At 28.5% G+C, this 19,738-nt stretch overlaps 4 protein-coding genes across 6 annotated transcripts; 1 reads left to right on the top strand and 3 right to left on the bottom strand.

Moving 5' to 3' along the window:
• Positions 1–2,991: 2,991 nt before the first annotated feature.
• On the bottom strand, positions 2,992–5,108 carry LOC112687392 (rhodanese domain-containing protein CG4456-like). Its single transcript, XM_025560064.1, has 4 exons — positions 4,941–5,108; positions 3,425–3,619; positions 3,178–3,337; positions 2,992–3,110 (listed from the first exon to the last, which is right to left on the bottom strand). Exons 1-4 carry the CDS (start codon positions 5,047–5,049, stop codon positions 3,062–3,064), a joined length of 513 nt encoding a protein of 170 aa, XP_025415849.1. The 5' UTR covers positions 5,050–5,108; the 3' UTR covers positions 2,992–3,061.
• A 74-nt stretch (positions 5,109–5,182) lies between these two features.
• On the top strand, positions 5,183–6,807 carry LOC112687391 (NKAP family protein CG6066). Of its 3 annotated transcripts, none has more exons than XM_025560061.1 (5): positions 5,183–5,250; positions 5,380–5,495; positions 5,920–6,019; positions 6,091–6,223; positions 6,298–6,807. In XM_025560061.1, exons 2-5 carry the CDS (start codon positions 5,395–5,397, stop codon positions 6,684–6,686), a joined length of 723 nt encoding a protein of 240 aa, XP_025415846.1. In that variant the 5' UTR covers positions 5,183–5,250; positions 5,380–5,394; the 3' UTR covers positions 6,687–6,807. The 3 variants fall into 3 exon arrangements, with proteins under 3 accessions (XP_025415846.1, XP_025415848.1, XP_025415845.1); XM_025560063.1 differs by having other exon boundaries at positions 5,231–5,246; XM_025560060.1 differs by lacking the exon at positions 5,183–5,250 and having other exon boundaries at positions 5,257–5,495.
• A 5,163-nt stretch (positions 6,808–11,970) lies between these two features.
• LOC112687390 (ceramide-1-phosphate transfer protein-like) lies at positions 11,971–14,247 on the bottom strand. Its single transcript, XM_025560059.1, has 4 exons — positions 13,823–14,247; positions 13,326–13,525; positions 13,084–13,259; positions 11,971–12,470 (listed from the first exon to the last, which is right to left on the bottom strand). The coding sequence occupies exons 1-4, from the start codon at positions 13,924–13,926 to the stop codon at positions 12,345–12,347; spliced, it is 606 nt and encodes a 201-aa protein (XP_025415844.1). The 5' UTR covers positions 13,927–14,247; the 3' UTR covers positions 11,971–12,344.
• Positions 14,248–16,556: 2,309 nt separating this feature from the next.
• Positions 16,557–19,393, bottom strand: LOC112687446 (trimethylguanosine synthase-like). The gene is made up of 2 exons (XM_025560171.1): positions 19,385–19,393; positions 16,557–16,925 (listed from the first exon to the last, which is right to left on the bottom strand). Exons 1-2 carry the CDS (start codon positions 19,391–19,393, stop codon positions 16,557–16,559), a joined length of 378 nt encoding a protein of 125 aa, XP_025415956.1.
• Positions 19,394–19,738: the final 345 nt, after the last annotated feature.

Genomic DNA, 19,738 nt, shown 5'->3' with positions numbered 1-19,738 from the left:
TGTGTATGAAATGTTTTAATATAATAATATTATTATATCTATATACTAGGTAATATCACATTGTACGATAGCAAATAACTAATTATTTCAATTTGACGAGTGAATTTGACTAGTCCTAACTTTCATTCATCATTTGAGGTTCGGGTAAACTTATACAAGGTACAAAATTATTGTAAAACTTTCATTTTTTTTCTCTTAAAACATGAATTAAATAATTTAACAAACGATGGTTAATTTAAATACTATATTTATAAAAATGAATAATTATAAAATATTGAATATATAGGTTGATAGGTGCTTATATTATGCTTATTAGTATTTAAATTATAGGTATGCTATTAAATTACACGTGACTTCATTAACTCATCGTAATTAAAGGATTGGGTACACAGAAGACGGTCGTTCGCGACGACAAGCCATAAAATTGTTCAAAATTACATAACTTTGAGCGGGCCACTTCTTTGTTATGGCAGAAGAAACTAAAAAATTAATAGAGAAAAATGTAAGCAAATACATACTTTTGTATAATGAAAATGTTGATATGTTTAGTTGTACTAGTTTATGTTATTCCTCGAAACACTCGTGGCATGAGAAAATATTGAAAAAAAACTATCTTTATGATATTTAAGTTCAATACAGAGGCGATGGTATCGCCAATTATCCTTTTTTCGTATTTATTCCATACACCCCGATTCGTGTTTTATTTTTATTTTTAAGAACAATTAATGAAAAAGTAGTTTGACAGAACTTAATGTTTTATAATATACACTGAGAGTAAGAAAAAATAAAATGCAGATTATAACATAAAAGTAAAAGACGGTGGATAACGGAATATAGGATTTGTATACCTACTGGATTAAATTACACTAAACGAAAATGAAATTTAGGTTAAATTATAATAATTAAATTAATAGGTTAAACTTGATTAAACAAAAATGAAATTCTCTTTAGATCGCTGAATACATCGTATTCTGTTGTGTCATCATATCCATTGACCGCCGTGAATATCACGTGATCGCTGCCCAACCCAATAGACCGCATTCTGTGTGTAACCGGGCCTTTAATTACGATGAATTAATGAAGTCACGTATAATTTAATAGTATACCTATTATTTGGATGCTAATGAGTCATCACTTATTTCTTCCCTCTTCTTGGTTCATAAATGATACTCACTCAACAGATTTTCAAGCTTTTCATTAAGCAGATATATCTTATGGATTTCTATTCATTTGTTTTTAACATCATTCTAATTTTTCATAAATTTTGGCAGTAAGATCTGGAGGTCCCCAAACTTTTCGTGATGGTTAGAAAATCTGGTTGCTTGTTTGATTAGCACATGGTTAAGAAATGGGTAGTAAACATTTATTTTATAATATATTTCGGCTGTCTCTGAAGTATTATTGGTTTTTCCTTTTTATCTGTTTGTGATTCTATAAGCAATTCAATATCTAAAAGTTCTTCAGAATCTGCCACAATTTTTAAAATTCCTTATCATTTTGTATGTCTTCTGTTGTTTTTACGATGTCTTCATATTTGCATGTTTCAGTCAAATCAATATTTTGATTTTGAAGAATTTTTGTAAAATTTTCGGTGAAGCTGAAAACTTTTCACAAAAAGCAAGCACATAACAGCGATACTACAAATTGTGAGTTTTTTATAGCTTGTTGTAATGATAAATTTGTGAAGCACATTCATCTTCACTTTTTATTATAATAAAGCAATATATTTTTTTTTTGTAATGTTTAACTAAAAGGTAATTACATTATTAGACTTACATATAATTTTTTTTCTTATTATTATTATTATTATTTGTTAACGGATTGGGATTTTTGAACGGAGGGGGTTTGTACTCCTCAAATTTCCCTTACCTACACTCTTGATTGCAAACGCTCAAGTTTTCTCGGCTTAGAATTCGTTCATATGAAAATTGAATAAATTAAATTAAGTTATACACTAAAAAACTACTAAAATGTAATATTTTACATGATATGAATAAATATAAGTGAAGTTATAATTTTGAATGCAATAATGATTAATTAGTTTAAAATGTATAATTAAAATATATTAAATAATAACTTATTACTATCAAGGTAAGCAGTTAAGATTTAAATAAGCTGAGTCAATAACTTTATAGTTGAGATTTATTGTAGTATTTTGTAACTGTATGATGGGAAACCATATGTAGGTAATAGAAGTGGCGTCGAACTTCAAAAATTTTACTCAGGCCAAATAAAAATACAACAGCCTCAAGTACCCCAGTGGCCACAAGCCTACAGTTTTACTTTCCTTAAAAAAATAATTTGTGTTAACCTAAGCATAGGATTCAGTGTTACTGAGTACTAAGGTTTTACGAGATATTTGATTTAGAAAAATGATATTAGTATTATATTTTGTTGCTTTCATTATATTTCATTTAATTGAAGCCAGCAATACAGTATAAACATAATCAAAACTATTTACTGTTAAAATTCACATCACCTAAACTTAAATTATGAGAAATCAAGAAATAATTAGTGCTTCTTGATTATCAGATTTGTTTCAGTCATAAACTAAAGTATAATTTATTTGGTCAAAAATTAATGGAATACACTAATCATACCATCATCTCAACTTTTATACTATTTTAACAAAATTTTTTCATTAAATCATTTTACAACTTAAGAAAGTATTTTTACAGTAAGCACAAGTGATAGTTTAAACTTTGAAACAATATTAAATACTTTATATATGACTTCATGTAATATGTAATTATTTTGGTATCAATTATAATTCATCCTGCATACATTTTAATAATTAAAAGTAGAAACTGGATAAAGAAAGATTTGAAAAATATTCTTTATAACATTACTTTAATTTTGGATATAACTGGATAAAATAGTTAAGATAATTATACAAAATATGTTTTATTAATATATTCAATTATTATATTATATTATAAATTATTTTAATTATATACTTAAAAATATAATTTTAAAACAATAAAAATTCACTATTTGTCAAAAACGAATAAAACATATGACATTTTAACTTTGTTATAAACTATTATATTGAATTTCCATTTTATTTGTGGGACTCCCATCCAAACCATCCTTCTGAGTAATTAAAAATACTGAAAAACAAATAAGTTTTGAATTATTAAAAATGCATTAAGTTTTAGCTGCTTAAATAATGTTTACTTTTTGTAACCCAAATCTGCTAATTGCTGACAAGCTTTTAAACTTCTTATTCCTTTGGCACAAGAAAAAACAATATTTAAATCTTTATCTGGTTTAGGAAAATTGTATTTTTCAAAGAATATACTGGGAGTTGATTGAAAAGCAGTACTTAATTCATCAACTATATAAATAAAAATAAAATGTTGTAGTTCTATTAATATTAAATTTAAATAATTTATTTAATTTTAATTTAACAATCTTTACATACGTGGAATATTATAGCTATTTGGTAAAACTCCTGTTGCAGCCAGTTCTTCTTTATTGCGTACATCAATTATCAATGCTTCATTTGAATTGATAAATTTTTTCAATTGTTCATAATTAATTTCTTTAATCACTGGTGAAAATTTGCCACCTATTTTTCGACTTTGACTGAACATATTTGAAGTTGGTGTAGTTTTATCTTCAACATTTTAATGTTATAAATTAAATGATTTATGTTTAATTTTAGGAACATAACTGAACAAGTTAATATATTTTCAAGTTTTTTAATTATGAATTATGAATATCTAATAAAATAATAAAAATAAAATATATATTAAAAATTATTCAATGGTTAATACTCGTAAATTTATATATAAACAAACAAATAGTTTATACATAAAATTAAATAAAAGTTTGACCTGGAGTATTATTATACCAATTGTTATTATTATTATCAATATCATTAATTAAATTTTATAAAAATACCTATTACCAAAAATGATATAAATTGATTAACATTTACTACACATTTTTATGAATAAATCTTAATTCTAAATATAGTAAATAGGTATTTCTCTCTATTTGGATTATTATTATGTAATTCTATCAATTACATATTACTTTGTCCCAATAATATGAAATATCAGAAAAAAACAACATTTTGATAGTGTTTAATCACTAATTTAATTAATTATACAGAAGTTAGTTTTTTATTTTTTTTATAAATTTCATAACAAATATGTAATGCATCTAAATATAGTTATATAAAATGAAAAAGTAATACAAATTATACAAAAAGAAAAATCAGAAGAAAAATATACTAATTTAATTTTGAAAAATAATTTAAAGTCATTAATAGTATCTAGGTATTATATAGTTACATTTTCACTGAATGTTAAAATATGTAGTTTAAACAGACTACTTGAGCACTTAAGAGGTGTTCTTCATTTCCTTATAAGAACTTAAGTATAAGCAGTGCAGTTATTATATATACTTCTTTGTTTTTTTCAACTCTTTAAGCTTACCCTAAAACAATTAGATAAAAATAGTTTTTGGCATTCATGGCTTTTCATTTCCTCAATTGGTAATTTTTAGAAACCAACGAGATTAGTTAACTTGTTTTGTCAGTTCCAGTTATGTAATATGTCAGATAATCATTCATAATTATTTATTAAAAAAACTTGACAAAAATGTCTCGATTATTCAGTATCATAGTCATAATAAGAGATGAACATTTATACTACAATCATCAGTTTATTTCGGTAGTTGAAAAATTTTCTCTATTAAGCAGTTGTCCTTATTAACTGGTGTTTCTTTTAAGTGAAGTCTATTGTACATATATTATTATTATAGTTGTAAAAACCCTAGAGTATAAAATTATTCCCATTATCAGTTTTTTTTAACAACTGTCTACTAGAATTTATACTTGTATCATAGATTAAATAGTTTTATAATCATAGTATACTTAAAAGAACTTATTATAGTAGCTGATTCCTCACAACTGCGAAGAAGTAACTTACAGAATAATTTTGGTTTGGTTTTCTTAATTTGTGCATTTACTATACTTGATGAAAAAGGGCATATTCGTAAAATTAATGGAGAGAATCGATTTCTCACAATTTTGAACATGTTTTGAATGTTTAAATTATAAATTTCAAGAAATTTACAAAAAAATTATAGATATAAATATAAAACTGATAAAAACGAATATAATTGATAATAATTTAAATGATAAAATTGATATCATAACTTGATAACTCACCGAACATTGATACCGACGAACAAATAGACAAATAATTTGGTTTTTTTTTTAATTTACAATTTAAGTAGGTAATGTGTATTATATTAATTAATTTTATGTTTTTTTTTTATACTTATAGCACGAATATAAATCCACTATTATAAAGCGAAATTATATAATACGTAATAAGTTAATAAGTTTTATAAATTGTATAATAGTTATAGTTTTTGAGAATGTCAAATTACAATGATCGTCGCCGAAAAGAACGAGAAAATATTGGTTTGGTTGGCGTACCATCAGTATGGGAAAAATCACCTCCACAACCACTAAATGAGTAAAGAATTTTATATTTTACAAATTAACCTTGTGGAAGTTATTAATATTCGTTTTTTAAATAATTTATTTACATTTATTCTATTTTGCCATGATACAATAGATTCTAGACACATATAACTCTACTTTAAAATTACATATACGCTAAGTTTCTGAATATAATGTACTATTGTTAAGATGATGTGTTATTGGAACAAATTTTTAAACCATAATTTGCATTTAATATCATATAATTAATTTTCATTTTGATACAATACAAAACATCAATAACAAACAAATAATTTATTTTCATTATTATTAATTTCATCAATTTAAATTAGAACTGAATTATAAATATAGTAATATTCATTAGTTAACTATAAATATTATTAAAATCAAATACATTTTTTGCATACAATAATTGTTTAAATGTTTGTGTTTTACAGCTTAGATTCTGATGAAGAAAAAGCTTTAAATCAAAACAATCTTACAATTGATCCAGTAAAATCACATAAAAAGAGAAAAAAACAAAAAGATAAATCAAAGGTAACATTTTGTGTCCAATCTTTAATAAATTGTTTTTATATTAGTTTTAATAAATGGTATTTGAATTATAGAAATCTAAAAAGTCAAAAAAAGTGAAAAAACACAAAGAATCACATAAGAAAAAGAAAAGAAAAAAAGTATCCTCGGAAAGTTCAAGCGGGTCAAGTAGTGAAGGTGAAGACGATGAATGGATTGAAAAGAAAGGTATAAGTTAATTAGTATAATTTATATATTAATTGAGTATTAATTATCTTATTAATGAAAAATGTATTATTTAGCTACTGTAGAATCTATTGTAGATGATACTGTTGGACCATTACCAAAGCCTAATGTGACATTGACTCAAAAAGAGTATGGCCGAGCTTTACTGCCTGGTGAAGGAGCAGCTATGGCAGCATATGTACAAGATGGTAAACGTATTCCACGGCGTGGTGAAATTGGTTTAACATCTGATGAAATAGCATCATACGAGTCTGTTGGATATGTAATGAGTGGTAGTCGACACCGACGTATGGAAGCTGTGCGTATTCGTAAAGAAAATCAAATTTATTCGGCTGATGAAAAACGTGCATTGGCCATGTTCAGTAAAGAAGAACGACAGAAAAGAGAAAACAAAATTCTTACTCAGTTTAGGGATATGGTTAAAAGCAAAACCTCAAATAAATAATGAGGTAGAAAATTATAAATGTTTTCATGTTTGTGAAGTATAGAAACTTAAATTTTCTTTGACTGATTACAATATATTATATACCATTATTTTTATAATAATAATCAGATTATTATTTTTATTTAAGTTTTATTAATAATTATAGCTATTACAGCTTTACACAATGATATTCCAAAATATTTAAATTTAAACAAGATTTTATTAAAGCAAAAAATAAAACATTAATTTTAATTACATTTAAGTCAATTAGATGTAATTGTCTAATTTACATTAAAACTAAATTTGTATGTGTAGTGTCATAGCTATAAGTAAATATGGGTTTAAATTTGATCGGAAGAGGCTCTGAAACTATTAATTACCTTTTTTTTTTGAGATTTAGATTTACAGAAAAAATTAAAACTGTTGTATCATTTGTATCGGTCACAATACTTAAAGTAATTTAATTGACTTTGTAAGTCCAAACAAATTGAGAGAAATTAGTAAGTGCCTTTAACCCACTTATTTTATGAACTTTTGGTTGTAGTAGTATGTTTTATTTTATAAATATTGCTGAATTGTAAAAATGTTGATTTTAAGATTGAATCGAACATTTTTTTTTTATTAACATTCAATTTACTTAGTAAAACTATGAAAACTGCTGCAAGCAATGTATTTTATGAACATAAACATAAGTATTAAGTATTATAATTTAATTTTTTATACATTATTATTTTATAAATCTTGCATTTAAAGAATATTGATAAATTATAGGATTTGAAAAATGATTTATTTATTCACATTCTTACGTTTATATATTTCCTCAGGCTTATAGAACTGACCTTATATTTCTAATTAATTTCCGAATCTGTGAGACAAATTGTGGATTCAGAAATGTATTGTTTGGAAACTGCTTTTAATGGTGCCTTATTTTTAATGCACAAACAATAATGTTAATTACATAGTGAGCGTGATAATTTATTACACTACCTACTATATTACATAAATAATACCTTATAATGTACAGATTAGTTAATTTTTTTTTAATGATAAACAAATGGTACAATTGATTTATTTTATAACGGTAGTTTATCTTAGTTCACTAAAAGCCGTCAATAATTAAAACTAGAAAATATATCAAATTATACAGTGAGTATTATGGTAATCTTATAAATCTATAGAAATGGGGTTCTTCGACACAAATTAGGCCGGGGATCTCGGATGCGTTTGCATCTGTGGTCAGATCGACACTGTATTCAACTAATTATCAAACGACTTGATTACCATCACTGTAGTAGATTTGAGACGATCACTAACTGGTCAAAAAAGATCTGGGGAGCCTGCAACTTCTCCCTAAACGACGCCACTGACAGGGGCGGATTTTATCACTAACCAAGGGAGGGACTAATGGAGGTTTAAGAATTTAGTTAGTTGGTTTTTTAAATCTATATAAAATTTTAAATTACAGAATATGTTTTTGAGTCCCTCATAAGTGAGTCATTTTTTTCACAATAATGATAAAATTTAAATAGTTACATTATTAGTATCAATTTTAATCTGAAACCATTTTAAAATATAGCTAAATACATATAATTAACAACAAAATTGAGCTATTTATTTATAAAAAATATATTTAAAATAGGTACCATATGACCATTGACGATATTTTATTATAATTATTAATATATAATAATACTTTGCTTTGTAAAATAGATAGCTTAGTCCCAAGGGGGGGGGGGCTAATGCCCCTAGCCACCCCCTTAAACCCCCCCGTGACCACTGATAGTTATTTACATCGTACCATTGATAATTACAAACGCTATACTTAGTATTTATATTCAATGATCGCACATACGTCGTCTCGAGGCGTGATCATATACGAAAATATTTACAACCGTTTAACAGAGGTTGTGACTTTTCGAACGAATTGCATTTTATCACGCACGATTTGGACAATTGTCAAAGCGTCTCGCACGGGTTGATGTCGCAGTCGACAATCGCGTATATAAAATTGAATTGGAACGTACAAAACACAAATGTACATTTGAATTGACCTCATAAATATAAGCGCGAAGTCAAATGATTTGTTTTCTGTCGCTTATTACTCACGTCGAATTATACGGCAGCAGAAAAAAAAAGAAAAACCGTAAATACATAATCCACATAGCTACTAACATTATTATTTTAACCATAAGTGCCGAATTTTTTTTGAAAATGTTGTTAAATACGAAAAAAATTTCTTTGGTATAGGTTAAAAAATATCAAGTTTTCCACATTACTTTTGGAGTTATGACTAAATAACTAAAATCTGAAAAGTGAAACTCTAGTTTACAGCACGTTTTTACTCGGTTTTAGGGCAGTTTTTCCTCACGTCTAGAAAAACTATTGAAATTTTGGAAAAATTACCTCTTTTAAGTATCACTGCAGGCTAATATCGAACAGCCACATAAATTCATAATACTTTGGATACCCTAGAACAATTGTCTCATTTTCCACCTCCTCTTGGGGCGAATATGATGAGTGTTTTCATTGCGTAACAAGTATTTAACTAATAAAATAGATAACGCATGACTTTATCTTCGACTAATTGATATTTTGTTGATTCAATTTTTTATTTTAGATTTGAGAAATTAAAAGATCGAGGAAAAAACGTGTAAATGTCAATTGATATTGAAGGAGAGTAAGAAAATAGCACATTTGATGTAAAAAATATGACTAACAAAATATATTTTTTTTTTAATTCTAAACAGTACCAAAAAATTGTTTTGAGTACTAAATAGAAACCGATTGAATAAATCAATTTAATGTTATTAAGTGTATGATGGAGACACTAAATATACAGACTGGTGTAATCGTACATGTAAATTTAATAAGACCTCAATAGATTATTATTACTTCTCAGAATAATGAATTTAGTTGTTTTCATCAAATTTTAAACTAATCATGAGGTATAATGTACTATGCACAATGTTTGGGATTTTTTTGAAAAAATTAATGCATTCATTTTTTCTTTCACTATCAAAAACATCAAGTGTTATTACTCGAGTAGTTCAATTAATTATTTAACAGTACATGTATGCCAAAATGTATTTGCCTGTAAAGTATTAATTAAAGATTACACACAGGCAGTTAAAACAAATAAGATTATGGATAAGTGGTGGTCACTGTTGTTGACAACATTTGTCAATCATAACGATTGAAACAATATTATATATGATTAGAGTATAAATATTTAAAATAAAAACTTTATACAACATTGAATACCTATATAAATATTTGATATTTTTATGTTTAACCTGAAACTTGTACCTAATAATAATTTGTTAATATTCGCAAGCAAATACGAGCATTTAAAAATGAATGGAAACTTAAAAATTTAAATGTCTATTTATAAATTCAATGTTTAAAAATGTGTACAGAACATTTATCAAATATTTTATATTTTTTTAAAATATTTATAAAATATTGAATAAATATACCTATATCTTTGTTGTGCAAAGGTGGATCCAATATCTTTTTACGGTCTGGGCACTTAACAGGAGAATTCATAAAAAAAACCTAATCATAGACGTTTGTAGGGGTATGTTGGAGGGCTTAGACTCCTCCAAATAATGAAACAATATTGTACAAAAACAATCAACATTTACTATTGTTATGTATTATTTAATTCTTCTAAATATACTTTATTTTGTTATTTTTTCCAACGCGGAAGACACTTGCTCTAGTACCCTTCCCTGGATCTGCCAATGACACTATTTGTGGTTGTTTATCAAGGACTCCATTCATGAACGCCGTGAGAGGGGTGCAAGGGAGTGCACTTGCATTCCTCTGGATTTAAAAATATAAAATAGATACTATTATTATCATTATCGGATTTTCTAGTAGTACTTTGAAGTCGTTCCCATATTTGGTATAGGTATTGTATGTTAATGAAATATTTAATTTATATTATCTCGTTTTGAGTTTACTCGTATATCTTGTGTCATATGTTTCATGGAATACAGGCAAATAAAACTCAATTTTAAATATTTCTCAGGACTCCATGATAAAATACTGCTTAAAAAAAGGTTCCATGGTTGAAAAAGTTTGGGAATCGCTGAATTAGAATATAATTTATTTAATGGTGACACCACTGAAAATTATATTATTATACCATTATTAAAAGATTCATAAAGTCATTATCAAATCATACAGTAAGATCAGGTCAATCTATTAATAAAATTCAACGAGTTTAAATTGGCTTTGAATACAAATTATTCAAACCTTATATACAAAAAAATGAACGTGTTCTTAACACCACAGATTATTTAGTATACTCTGCTAACACTAATTGTATAACAGATATAACAATTAATCAAATATGATCTTGGCTGTATATTTAAAATATATTTGTTTCATAATTCTAGTATTAATATATTATATAATGTTCTTATCGTTTTATTTTATATATTTTTTATTTAATGAACTTTATCTAATTAATTAATTATCAAAATAATCTTTCATATAAGAGTATAGCATATAAAACATTAAATTTCTTTGAGTTTAATTGTATAGCAACATGCATCATCTATAGTTTTGACTTTTCTATAATCAAAAAGACATATATGTAACATCATCATTTTTTTTTTTTTTTTTTATTAATGTTTGTATATAAGATTAACAAAATAATTAATATATTGATTCATGATAATATTCAATTCAGATATGCATAATTAACTACTTATATAAATAATTTAATTTAATTTTAAAAGATTAATGAAAAATAATAATAAGTCATAACCTTACAAAATGTTGAGAGAATATTTTCAATCATACGTTTCTAAACTAAAAACACTCAGTCATATCTATAAAATTTAATTTAATACTTTTATTATATCAAAAAACAACAAAAAAAACTATATTTTCGATACTATAAATAGTTGATATAATATCAAGAATCTATTCATACATAAATATCATATCACTCATTATTTATTTTTGTTATTATCAAAGAGAACACAATACAAATGGGTAAACATTTTATGAAAACAGTAAATATATAGATAAAATTATTATTATTAACATTATTTAAAATATATCTAATAAAATTGAGTAAAAATTATAAGAATAATGTTTTACATAATAATTAAATTATATGATCACAGTATATAATTTGAGATAGTTGGAATTTACAATTTTTAATTAAGTAAGGAATGCAAGTTGAGCTAAATACTTAAACAAAATATGAATCAGGAGAAGGAACCTTTTGAATTAATCCATAAATTTGAAGATAAAATAAAACTATTACAATAATTGTTTTAAACATCTGTTAATGGTGAAAAGAAATTTTAATGTATACATAAATGACATACATAACAATTTTTTTTTCGGTAAACAATCCCTGATTCAAACCATAATTAGATACACAATATACCTAACCACATATAAAACTATAATAGGTCATTTTATTGTATAATTGGTCAGTTTCTGTTAATTATGACAATTATCTATGGTATTTATGTTCAAGAAATGGTAGAAGTTCTGATATTATCATGAGTTTGAGCAAAATATATTATAAATACAATACATATTTCATGAATTTCAACCATAATTTAAGGCACCTACAAAAGAATATACAAATTGTTAAATTATATGACACGTTAAATGTATATTAATATGTGTAAACCCATAGTTTCCACTCTTTCAGGGTATATTCAAAATTTCATAGTCTGAAAACAGAGTATTAATTCTATTATGAACTGTAGTAGCTTTGGAAATCATATCGGGCATTGTATTTAATGATTCTTCAACTGATTCATCACCAATGGTCTAAATAAAAATAAAGCTTATTAATTATAAATAATATTATATTGTTTGTTTTAAGTTTAAAATCTGTTGTATATAAACAAGTAAACTTAATTTTCAACTAAAATAAATTAAAATTTTTATAATTATTACAGATAAGTATAATTCTAAATTAAAATTTTAGTTTGGAACAATATTTGTTACATGCAATAGAAGGATAATGGATATAATAATTTATTGAATTGTTTCATCATAAATAGTTAATTAGTATTATTAGAGGAAAAAATCTCTTTTGGAATTAGTAATGTAAGCAAAATAAAAAGTTCACAAAATAATATTATTTACATATTTAATAATTTTTGATTTTTAATGTATTTAAATTAGAGTTTAATACATCTACTGAATAATGTATGATATTGATTTTTTATATTAAATTATAATGATAGCATGCTGAAAGTGTTATCATGTTCCTTAATAAATACAAAATATTAAGTACTATTTTATATTTTTACAATATACAAAAATACACTAGTTAATGGTAAATGAATTTCATTTATATATTTGAATATAAAATATAATATTTAAAAAAAGTATAGGAATAGTCTTAAATATAATAAAATCTTTATGAAATACTCACTTGACAATACAAGTTTTCTTGACAAGGCAAAAAATTCATAGCAAGCCTAGCTCCGTGGCGTATTAACCAAGTATGATGTTTTGCTAATGTTTGATTGTAAGATTCAATAGCAGAATGTTTGGTACTCTCATTAGGTTTGAGATGAAGAAGTTTAGACATGAACAGAATGATGAATTCTAAAAACAGATATAATTAAATGGTATAGGTAAAAAGATGAAATGAATATTGTTCGGATGAATTACCAAGTCCTCGGTGCAGCCTCAATAATGTCACACAGCCTGAATTTCCCTTCACCATATCATTTGATTTTTCATACAGTATCATGTTTTGTACTGTTGAAAAATGTTGCTCATCGTCGGCTATTAGATAGTTCAGTCGATCAATTTTATCTTGAAGGTCTTTGACGACGAAACCGAACAAAGCGCCGAGTTGAGAACAAAACCTGCGAGTGAAACGATGTTTTAAATTATTAAACAATGATATTAATATGGACTGGATGGCTTTTGTAGAAGAAACCGGTGGCGAGCAGATTTCTGAAATAGTAGTAGACTTTAAAAATTCGAAAATTTGATAAGTGGCGGGGGCAGGACATGACGTTCCAAGTAGGTTAATGAATCGAAACACACGCCGTAGGGCAATCGCAATCGAACGGACGCCTCCGCGTCGAGTCACCGGGTCACGTAATGCTAGAATAACAACAGTACGTCGGTTTTTTCTACTCAACTTAGGCATGAATTACTTGCAAAGTTCCTGGTAGGCTATCACGTAGTTCTTGACGTCCACGTCTTCGTCCTGGATGAGTGCGTCATGGAACGCCGAGTGCACGGCCGGCACGCTGAACATGGCGACGCGTTATCGAACCGTACGGGGCTGGACGGGCTCAGACGAAGGGGATGGTGCGCCACGAAAGCAACCGTGAGGCTGGCGAACGGGACACGGTAGGTACGTCGAGCACGGCGTGATAACGAGTTATGATTTTATTAAACGGGGAGCGCACGTTCGCGCGACCGGTAGGTACGCGGACGCCGGCGACTACCGGAGCGCTACGGACGGACGATAGAACGTTACCGCGACCGTTCGACGACACGCGCAGCTGTTGCGCCGTCTTCGGTCGTCGCGGCTCTGCTGGACAGCACCCATAGAAAAGAGATTGACCCGACAGGGCTTCGGAGTGCCTGTCAATTGTACGGTAATTATTATGCAGTTGTAGCACGTGGTTATTACGGTTACCACGTTTGTTACGACTCACCGTTTTGTATCCTTCGTCCGTCCCGCCACTAGCGATTTGAGTTACGGTTTCCCCGGTGCGACTACCGCGATGATCGGTCAACGATGATTGTCCAATGATTAAACGTTGGACGATAATCATTGGTTTTTATTTTGCTCGAAGCATTTGCGATTTATTGATTGTTCACTATAGTTGGGTGTTTTTATTCTACGTTGTAGAAGTTTGTTTTTTTTTTTAAATTCAGAACGTGTTCAAAGTTAAGTATCGTAATAGACTTCAGTGCAAGGGCGGCTCCAGGGGTGCCCTAGGTCAAGCCTCCAAGCCCGTACCGAATTTATAAAATAATTTATATTGTTATAACAAATAATGCATATTATTATTATTTTTTTTTTATTATTTTTTTTTTATTGAAATTTTTTTAATTTACATTTAATCTCAACAGTTATATGTACATGTTATAGATGATTATATAAGCAACCCAGAATTAAGAAAGAACGAGATGGTAGCGGTAACGGCAGTAACGGATTGAGGGAAAGTATATGGCGAGCATCGGGTGTGATATTGAGATAATGGAGGAGTGAAAAGAAGCGAAAATGCTCTGCCGACAAGAAGGGGCAGTCAAACAAAAAATGCATATTATAATATGGACTATCATACGACTCGCACAAGTAAGTAGATAGAGCCATAGTGGTATGACGGGGGAAAGGAGTTTCTCCACACTTCGGAGACTAAAAACCTGGCTTCGTTCAAGGATGACTGAAGATAGACTATCAACATTATGTCTAATTAATGTATATCATAAAGTAAATATTCTAAACCAAATAGATCATATTATTGATATATTTGCCAATTTTAAAAATAGATGACTTGAATTTGTCATGTAAAAATTGTTGTTTTTGCTATAAGATTTTGTAAAATTATAACTTGCCCCCCCCCCCTAACCAAGGCTCTGGAGCCCCTGCTTTAGTGGCAGTCGCTCGAAAATAGCTATATACAATATGCATATAAATAATGCTCAACAACTATCGTTGCACGATCATCACGATAGTCGTATCAAGGAAATCGTATCTTAACCTACAATTAAACATTTTTAAGTATATATTTATTTTATACTTCATATATACATGTTTATAAATTGTAACTAATAAATCTGTTATATATAATATATAAATTACAATATAAATGGCAAATAAAATAAACGTAATTTTATGAATTATAACGAAACGTTATTTTTTTTAGTTCAATTTTAGATTCTTTCAAATACAATTTTCGGTATATCTTAGTGCAATACTGCAATAATTTTACTATTTTTTTATTACTACAACATCCGTGCCCAATTTATTAATATCACAAAAAAATTATCATTACCTATCATTACAGAATAAATGTAGGTTAGTAGAATTAATGAAAATGTTTAAAAAATACTCCACATTATGAGATAAAGTAAAAATTGTTAATTTAGTATAAAAAAAAAATGAATATTCGGTAATACTGTAATATTGTAATATTAATATCTAACACAATATGTAATATTTTGGAAAAAAATTATCTTTTTTAAATCTTAAAATTAAAGGTTTAGATATTTAATGTAAAAAACTCTGTGAAGAAAGAAACAACCAAAACATGACAAATCGTTAAATAATAATTTATATAATATAACACTAATTTTAACATCATAAAAATATAAAATTTCTAATATGAAAAAATAAATATTTTATAACTTATAACAATGGTAAAAAAGAAGAAAAATCCGGTGAAGTGAAAAAAACCAAAAAAAATTAACAAATTAAATTAGGTAGTTGAAAAAAGTTGTTCGATACAACAAAAGGTATAAAGAAATGTATAAAAAAAATCTAAAAAATTTATAAAAATGTATGAAAATGTATAAAATGTATAAAAATGTATAAAAATATAAAAAATGATAATGTTCTAGATCGATGTCTTTCATCTACTGCCGATTAAACATGGGATTACGCATATGGTCTCTGTGGCGTTACTACCGATTTCGGATTTAATAGTACTTCGGAGACTGTTAGTTCGATCGCTCCCCCACCCTCGCTCAACCTGTCTAGGTACAGAGCAGTGTTTGAGGAGTTCTTCCACTCCTCAACACTGACGTGTTCGATTTCCATGCGACCAAAACCATGATCTCTCGACACTTCCACGGTCTGAGACTTGTGGATGGTTTTGGGCACATGGAGAACTACAACGGGGGTGATCTCACGCGCCATCTCGAGAATGCCGGTTAGTCCACCCTTCTGGCGGCAGCACAAATCTTCGGCACTGAACGCCGGTTTCGATCCCACGGCGGCGAAGTAATCACCGCCTCGGACGTTATTCCGGACAGCGTCGCGAAGCTGTCGCCGACTCGAAACTCGATCCGGTGGGCGACTCCGAGCTCCGCGGCCTTCCGGTAAGCTAACCGTATTTTGGCCGGGTCGATGTCCACGGCGATCACCTTTTGGCACGTGCGCGCCAGCCGAATGGCCAGGCAGCCTATGCCACAAAACGAGTCGACGATCGTGCCGAAAGCGCACTTCCAGACCACGTGCGTGGCCAACACGTCCGGACACGCGGACACCGAGGAGTGCAACTTATCGGCAACAGGTTGTCGCTGGAACAATACTCTATAATACTCTAACAATAACCCTACTGAGGATCACGTCTGGTGACCAAGTCGCTCGCTGCCGTCGACGTGGCCCACAATTTTTCGCACCAGTAATGGATAGAGTAATGAGGGCTTGTTCGACCACCCCCGTACCTTCGTGGTCGCTTGAAGACGACTGAAGTGGGCCCGCTACGTTGGAACTGGTTTTGACACCGGAACCACCCACCCCTGCCAATCACTGGGGTTCCGAAGCCCCTGAGGTGGTAACAATAATTGACTGATAACAACTCATATTGTGGTTTTTCAAGTGATCTCCTTCACTACATTTTAACCCTACTGCCAGGGGGTTTTTGATCAAAGTTTTCTTTTCTCTAGGATGACTGTCACCCAAGGCTAAAGAGCCCGCCCTACCCTTTGTTGAGAACCGCTTTGTCAGCCCTCAGTTCGTCGATCGTCGAAACATGGAAGACCCTGTTGGTAGTAAACTACCGTTGGTATAGCTCTCGAAACTGTTGAGGGACGCAAGCCCCCCCCCCCCCACGTCAAGGTAGGTCCTCGTGATGGGGTTAGTCAAGACGTCACGCTAGATAAGAAACATACCCAGCTCTACAAACGAGGCTGGGAAAGATAATATATATTTTTTTTTACACCTCAATAAGGGGTAATCGTGAGAGACTGTCTCCTGACTATTACGGAATATATTTATAATCTATTAAGGTTTTATTAAGGAATTTATTACGTACATAGTCGATTTATGCTTATTTAACTATTTATACATTATAATTTATTAAATATACCTACACGTTTTATTATGATAAAACTCAAAAGTATAGTGGACACATTCTTAAATGTAGGTCTGTATACGCTTATGAGTATACTTGAATGAAAAAAGTTAAAGAAAAAATTTTGTATCTGGCAATTGTCAATAATTAATTTAAGAATAAGGTCTATACAACTTAAAAAAAAATAAATAAACATAAATAATAAAGAATATAAATAATAATAATAATAATAAATAAAAAGTAAATTTTTTAAAAATTACAAAAAAAATTGTTTATCTTCATTTGACTTTAAAATAACAATTTTCTTAAAAATAATTTATTTTTTAAATATTTCACAGTGTAGGCTTGAAAGGGTTGGAATAGGGTTAAAGTTCTTACCTGGTAGAAATATCTGCTATATTTTGTTTTTGTAACCTGACTGTTGACTGTATTTAGTATTAAAATACTATTATTAGAAATAATAAATAATTTTTAAAATATCGGTTATAATAATAGTTGTTATCATTTATCAGTAATGATTAAAAGGTGTGTCACAAAATACAAATAAAAACGATAAAAAACGATTAAGCACGTCCAAGAACGTACATAAACATTTCATGTTTTAAACACGTTCAATCATGCAAGACTTTGGCGAATCGTTTAGACAAAAATTCTTTCCCGGGTGAAAGCCCTCGCGCCATTCAATAGCACGGTCAAAACTGAACGTGTGAAGGGCATTGGCGCAACTAGGTCTAAAATATTGAGGGGGCTGAAGCCCTACAAATAAATTTAGTCAATGTGAGTCATGGGGGGTGAAGCCCCCCTACTTACCATTGCCGTAGACACAGAACAATAATTAGGTATTAATTGAAATAAAAACAATCATAAAAAATTATTACCATACTATATTATTAAAAATTATGTAGGTACTTACTTCTATGTAGTATGTTTTACATATAATATGACATAACACTACTGCAATATTCCACCGTTGTCCGTCACATTTATTAGATAACAATATTATTATTAATTATGTAGGATTGTAGGAATTACAAAATAAACTATAATAATAATATTTTATATTTATACAATTTACTTTTGAATAATTCTTTGCGTGATATACCCATATTATTTAGTATATATTTCACTATCCCATGCTTAAATTATCATTAAATTTTAAATAATCAAAAAAATTTGGGGGCTGAGCTCCCCTAAGCCCCCCCCAGTTGCGCCAATAGTGAAGGGTGTTTTAGTTTGGTATATATATTCGTACTTATCTGTTGAGGAGAGATATTTTCAATTTAAATTGTCATGATTTTAAATGATCAATAGTCCTTTTAAGTCTGTGTTGTATATTTCCAAGAAGTTTATGTAACTCAGCGAAGATATGTAACTCTTTTATTAGGTAGTAGGTTAGAATGACTTCTTAGTAATAAAATATAACTTTTAAATAATTTAATAAATAATAAATGTTTTTGAGCAGTTAATGGAGTAATAAAATTATTATTTTGCAATTGCATAGACTGTCTTGCTATACCAACATTTAAAATTGTAAACTATTTTATACCACGGTAGATATACTATACCTTGTACCGATTATGTACCGCCATTTATAGTTTAGTAAAATATTACATTATTACGTTTTAAATACCCATTGATATAGATCACTAAGGTATGAGGTGAGTCATGACAAAAATGGCTCACCAAAGCCATAACTGCTAAGAATTTTAATCAAAACCTCACGATTAACTAAATCGAAACCTTTATTAAAGTCGGTATAAACCACATCAACTTACAAACGCTGTTGGAATGATTCAAATACAAAGTTATCAAATAGGAGATTGTATATTGAAGTTGAATAACCAGAACGAAACCCATGTTGCTCCTCCATTAAAATATTAATTTTATTAGAATATTGTAATCTAATACTGCTGTTGAATACTATAAGTTAAAGTATAAAAAATTAAAAGTTTGTTTAAATAATTTTCGTTTTGTGGTCGTTTTACGTGATCCAAAACGCGCTTTTGCATTAGGATCAGAAGTCTATAAACACTAAGT

Source organism: Sipha flava, unplaced genomic scaffold (genome assembly GCF_003268045.1).
Source record: "Sipha flava isolate LNK unplaced genomic scaffold, YSA_version1 34_pilon_pilon, whole genome shotgun sequence".
Taxonomy (NCBI): domain Eukaryota; kingdom Metazoa; phylum Arthropoda; class Insecta; order Hemiptera; family Aphididae; genus Sipha; species Sipha flava.
This window is presented reverse-complemented; position numbering and strand designations above follow the sequence as displayed.